This window comes from Octopus sinensis, unplaced genomic scaffold (assembly GCF_006345805.1).
Source record: "Octopus sinensis unplaced genomic scaffold, ASM634580v1 Contig18314, whole genome shotgun sequence".
NCBI classification, from domain to species: domain Eukaryota; kingdom Metazoa; phylum Mollusca; class Cephalopoda; order Octopoda; family Octopodidae; genus Octopus; species Octopus sinensis.
Window position 1 is genome coordinate 20,001 of NW_021835736.1, and position 5,618 is coordinate 25,618.

Sequence of the window (5,618 nt, forward strand, 5' to 3'; positions counted from 1 at the left end):
TTAAGTGTGAATTAATGTAATGAAACGCCTAGAAATGTAAATGCCGTCATAAAAGAGAGTCGTATGTAAATGAAATACTAACGTGTTTGAAAATGATGAAACGTAGTAATCCTATAAAACCTCCTTGTACAACATGTTTTTTTGTTTTTCGTTGTGGAAGGAATGCGAAAGCATCACTGTTGCTGCCGACACGTGAGCAGCCAACATAAAGCTGACCATGAGAGAAACATGGCTCTCCCAAATGTATTCCTGCAACAGACAGTGTTTGACCCTGCGCTTTGTTAATTGACATTGCGAAACATGGCCTTACTGGGAACTGGGACCTCCGAAATATGAAAGGTAGGTCTGCTCCTGATGGAAAAGATGCATCCTAGGTATGAGCACAACGTTGCCTCGACCGCACCCTGTGATAATGGTGGCCTCAATCAGATTGGGAGATAAGGACTTAACGATCAAACGTGTGCCATTACATTGTTTTGGGGGAACCAAATTTCTAATGAGCATTATAGGGGCACCAACTTTAAGTTTGAGAATGTGTGGTGGTAGTCCGGGGGGCTCAAAGGAATTGAGTACCTCTATTGGATAATTGATGACGTCGTCTGGGTCAGGAGTTGTATCAATAGACTTATATACATAGACATCCCCAGGAATGAGTTTTAGCATTTCATCATTAATATGGTGAACAATTTTATTCCTCGGGGCCAGAATAGCCCTTTGGCCAATCCAATCCATATTCTGATAATTAGCTTGTAGATCTGGGAAGACTGCATCTCTGAGATCAGAAGACGTGTTAACAATGGTACAAATGGAATCGATGGCAATTTTCATCCCCTGGTATTTTGCCTTCGCCAAGTGCAAGGAGGGTGTGAGAAAATGCTGCTGATGTGATATCACGTCGCATATGAGCACGCATATTGGTGTGAAGTTTGAGAGTCTTCACCAGTGGCCACAATGTGGATGACTTAAGACACGCACTTACAGCATCAGCTCTAGTCCCTTTGGGAATAACGGGAAGTGTTTGTCGGAAGTCCCCTGAAAGAAGAAGTGTTATGCCTCCCATGGGAGCTGAAGAGTGTTTGATGTCTCTGAGAGATCTATCTAGTGCCTCAAGAGCACCTCTGTGGGCCATCGTGCATTCATCCCAAACGATAGCTTGCATCGTCTGAAGACTTCTGCCTGATCGGAGCTGTTACTGATGTTGCAAGTTGGTGTCTCAGTCTTCGCTAAGTCAAGTGGGAGTTTGAAAGTAGAGTGAGCTGTCCTGCCGCCTGGCAACAAAGTAGCCGCAATTCCAGATGATGCCACAGCTAGGGCAATGCCTTGTGTTCGCCTAATCTCAGCCAATATTAATTTGTTGACAAAAGTTTTCCCAGTGCCCCCAGGAGCGTCCAGGAAAAAAATGTCCCCAGCTTTGGCCCGAACTGAATTAACAACGGAGTTGTAAGCGAACTTCTGTTCTGGAATGAGCTTTGGCTCATTGTCGGCTATGTACTCGGCAAGCTCGTCAACATTAAAACATGTCTCACGCAGCAAATGTGAAGACAGAGTGTTTGTGCCTTCCCGGTTTGTTGAAGGTAGGCCATAGACCGGCAAGGCACTACCGCCCATATCGAGTACAGTATCTTCGATTTCAAGCAGCGCCCTGTTGTAAATGAGGTCAGTGTACCCGACCTCCATTGATGGATGTAGCGATTGAGCGTGATGCAGGAAATCTTCAGACATATCATCTTTGTAGGTAAGCCATAAAGAGGCGGGATTAGCCAAGTCACACCATAGTAATAGAATAGCGAAAAGCCATCTGATTTTTTTAGGAGATTTTAATGAAACACCTTCTGCCATAGTGGCGCCCCATTGTGAATCATCCTCCAAAAGTCGACGCCGAAAACAGGCTTCACGGAAAGTATCACATAATACACCATCAACAGTTCTGATGTCTTGAAAACTTTGTGGGCCTAAAACCTCATGGAGGAGAAGGCGCAGGTGAAAACAGTCATGTTGGTTTGGAGGTACAGTGTAGACTCTTCCTAGACAACTGTTAAACTTGACACCAGGATGTCCTTCAACATCCTGACCCGACTTCCTACGCACCCAATTGTTGTTTGACCACACGTAGTAGGACGGGACCTGAGGGTATAAAAGTGTTTTAGCAAATGTGTCAAGTTGGCAAAGCCTAAAGAAACCGGTCAAAGTTGTTTGTTTTGGATTTGCCGCCAAATCAGCTGCAGTCTGTTCAGTAAAGTAAATTCGTTGGCCATTTTCCAAATGAACCGCTAGTTGTATGATGGCGGGGTGCCTTTGGTGAAGTGGAAACCCGAATATCCGCCAAAAAGCTTCACCACTGCTTATGTACCGACCTGCCATGTACTGTGACACCTCGTCCATGCTATTGTCCTTTTGAAGGCCAAACATGGCAGCGTCAGAACCCTTGTTAACATATTTGCATATATACTTTATAGACTTGACTGAATGACAGAACTCCACATTTATGTGAGCGTTAAAAGTTTTCATCAGAAATGGACAGTACGGCACTACCCACCTATTATCCACTTGATGACCCCGTAACGTTATAGTGAATCCACCATTGTCAGGGTGCATTCTTCTGTATAGAGGGTATCCGTCGCGGCCGGTTTGGGTCTCGTCCACGAACCTCTTTGGGTACCGTTTAGTGCACACGTGGTCTTTGTGGCATGAGGAGAACTTTTGAAAACCAGGACCGCACGGACCGTGTACCATGTGTGCCTTCACAATGTCGTACAGGTGCCGGTCAACAGTTGGGTCCGGAATTTCTGCTGCAATGAGATCATCAAGAACTGTTGGGTCTATTTTGTTGACCAACCAAAGCAAAATGTGCGCATGTGGCAACCCTCTTTTTTGCCACTCAACAGTATACATGTGGCAGTTAACAGGCCCAAAAACCTGGCCTTTTTTTATTAAAAGAATGAGTTTAGCCAGTTTCTGCCTGAAAACCCTTGCAATAATATCATGGCGATGACAGTACTGCTGCCCTGGGAGAAGTTCTCGCGTTACCTCAACCCACTTTGGGTTACATGTAAAGGTAATGAATAAATCGGGTCGCCCATAATGCCGAACGTAAGTCATAGCGTCTTGTGTTCGCTCGTGCATGTACCGTGGGCCCCCTGTATAGGTGAGGGGAGAATGCATATTTTGCCGATATTGCGGGCGTCAGTGTCATTCCTGATGCCATCACGCAAATGGATGTAGGAGTCTGAGCGCAGCTGCTTCTGATTCAATTTGATGAAGCCCAGTCTCTCGGACTCCATCTTTGCAGCCATGTCAACTGCAAACTGGTGAAACAGTTGCCGTGATCTGTGCAGGGGGTTGAAATCATTATGCCTTGTCATGAAGCGGTATGAGTAAAAAGCCATACATGAAACAGTTTTAGATGTCGCAGCCGAGGGCTCGTTTGGTTTGTGGTGAGGAATGCCGAAATGGTACCCGTCTTCTCCATACGGAAAAAGAAGGGATACTGCAGGGCGTCATATGACCGATGCGTCTCATTAATACGCTGAAGACCACTGTCGCGGCTTTGAAGAACTATGTCCCGCTGCTTGTGCTGTTCACCATGGAGAACTATGGCCACTTCATTGCACGAAGGAGCGTTATATCGCCGCGCGTGCTCCCCAGAAGGCCTTTTGTCAGCAACGATGACAATGGTGAATGTTGGTGAAGGGGCTGTTTCCAAGGCGTATTTGAAACTGCGAATATAGCTGTTGTGGTCATGAAGCATGTTTTGCAGAGTGAGCAGCACGTCCCTGTCGAAATTGTCAGCGTCAGTGTTTGCAGGTTGTGGAATTACGTCGAAACGCAAATCAAGTTGCCTATTATAATTTGTAATAAAATAAATTTGAAGGAACGAAGGTTTGCAATTTTGTAGTGGCTGGAGTGACCCAATAAGGTGGTACACCTGGCCCTGGACCTTGAAAGTAGGCATCCAACCAGTTTCTCTGACAACGTTAGCCCCGAAAGAAGTCATCTGAAATGCACAATTGTATTTCCTGATGAGTTGAAGGAATTTTGATGACCTTGAGGTGGAACCAGTAAGTAATTCCTTCAAAGGGTCTGGCAGCTCCCGAAGAGGGGGCAAGCTGACCTTACCGTTTAAGCAGCACATCGCAGGTGGTTCCCCAGCCCACTTTTTAGCATTGCAGAATTGGCAATTGAAGAACTTTCCCCAATATTTGTCAGCGTGCATCGAGTAATTGAAGTTGGGCTCATACTTGAAAGCACGTAGAAGCCAGTAAGGTCTGTTTGGACTCGTCAGACCGCGGCGTCGACTGTTCCGCTGGAATGTAGAACGTTGCTGGTCTGAGTCGTGGGAATGTGTCGAAAATGTTGAAGCAGCAGTAGCCGCAGCGTTTGTAGCCAGTCGAGTGGCCCTTTGTTGTGGGTCCTCTGAAACCCTTTGTGCAGCAACAGCAGAAGCGTTTATGGCGCTGCGCTTCGACCTTGTTTCCGGACCGTCTGAAGCCGTGGAAGCAGCATCGTATGAAGCAACCGCAGCGTTTGTAGCCAGTCGAGTGGCCCTTTGTTGTGGGTCCTCTGAAGCCCTTTGTGCAGCAACAGCAGAAGCGTTTATGGCGCTGCGCTTCGACTTTGTTTCCGGACCGTCTGAAGTCGTGGAAGCAGCATCGTATGAAGCAACCGCAGCGTTTGTAGCCAGTCGAGTGGCCCTTTGTTGTGGGTCCTCTGAAGCCCTTTGTGCAGCAACAGCAGAAGCGTTTATGGCGCTGCGCTTCGCCTTTTTCGCAGCTGCTGCTGCAGTATGGCGGCCGATGTGACTTCTCTTTTTCGGTGGCATTTTATGTGAAAAAGAAAGGGTGAAAGTTACTTAAAGATAGAAATTGTAATTTGAATGAAATGTGGAAAAATGTAAAGCGTGGAAGGAAAAGAAATAAATATTAGCAGCTGAAAGAAATTTTTTATGCAAGTATAGCGACAGAGTGTGTAAAATGTATAGAAATTTGAGTTAAAAGCCAGAAAGAAAAATAGATTTGCAATAAGGAATAGTTTACGTACATGTTCGAAATGTGAAGTGTTTTAGTTGTTTAATCAAATATTTGCGTAAAGTGTATAGAAACGTAAATTGAAAAAAGAAAATGAATTGAAATTTTTTAAGAAAGGATTTGTTTACATACATGTGTGAAATGGCAAATGTTTGTGCAGTTGTCCGAAATGGAATCCAGGGTAATGTGTGGAACTGATGTATTATAATGAATAGTCCTTCTTGAACTGAAAACCAGTGGTGTAAATGGCAAATGTTTGTGCAGTTGTCCGAAATGGAATCCAGGGTAAATGTGTGGAACTGATGTATTATAATGAATAGTCCTTCTTGAACTGAAAACCAGTGGTGTAGCATAAAAGACGATAAGGGATCTTCTCGTCAAAATGGATGACCAGTCTGAATGGCTCACCCCTGTCACACACACACACACACACACAGACACACACGCACAGACACATGCACACACACACAGACACACACACACGTTAGCTTACAATGTCTGTCAACAATTGACACTGTCGTATATATTAGCGTGTCTATGTGTCTAAAGAGGAAGTTGGAGTAATAGGCAGAGTAAAGGCTTCAAAGTGAAATG

General features: G+C 45.2%; 2 protein-coding genes across 2 annotated transcripts; both read right to left on the reverse strand.

Moving 5' to 3' along the window:
• Positions 1 to 1,601: 1,601 nt before the first annotated feature.
• Positions 1,602 to 3,162, reverse strand: LOC115231356 (the record flags this gene model as incomplete). The annotated part of the gene is made up of 1 exon (XM_029801400.1): positions 1,602 to 3,162. A coding segment is annotated over exon 1 (1,561 nt), but the record flags the coding sequence as incomplete, so codon positions are not given.
• A 196-nt stretch (positions 3,163 to 3,358) lies between these two features.
• On the reverse strand, positions 3,359 to 4,819 carry LOC115231357. The gene has a single exon (XM_029801401.1). It carries the CDS (start codon positions 4,817 to 4,819, stop codon positions 3,359 to 3,361), a length of 1,461 nt encoding a protein of 486 aa, XP_029657261.1.
• Between the last annotated feature and the right edge of the window lie 799 nt (positions 4,820 to 5,618).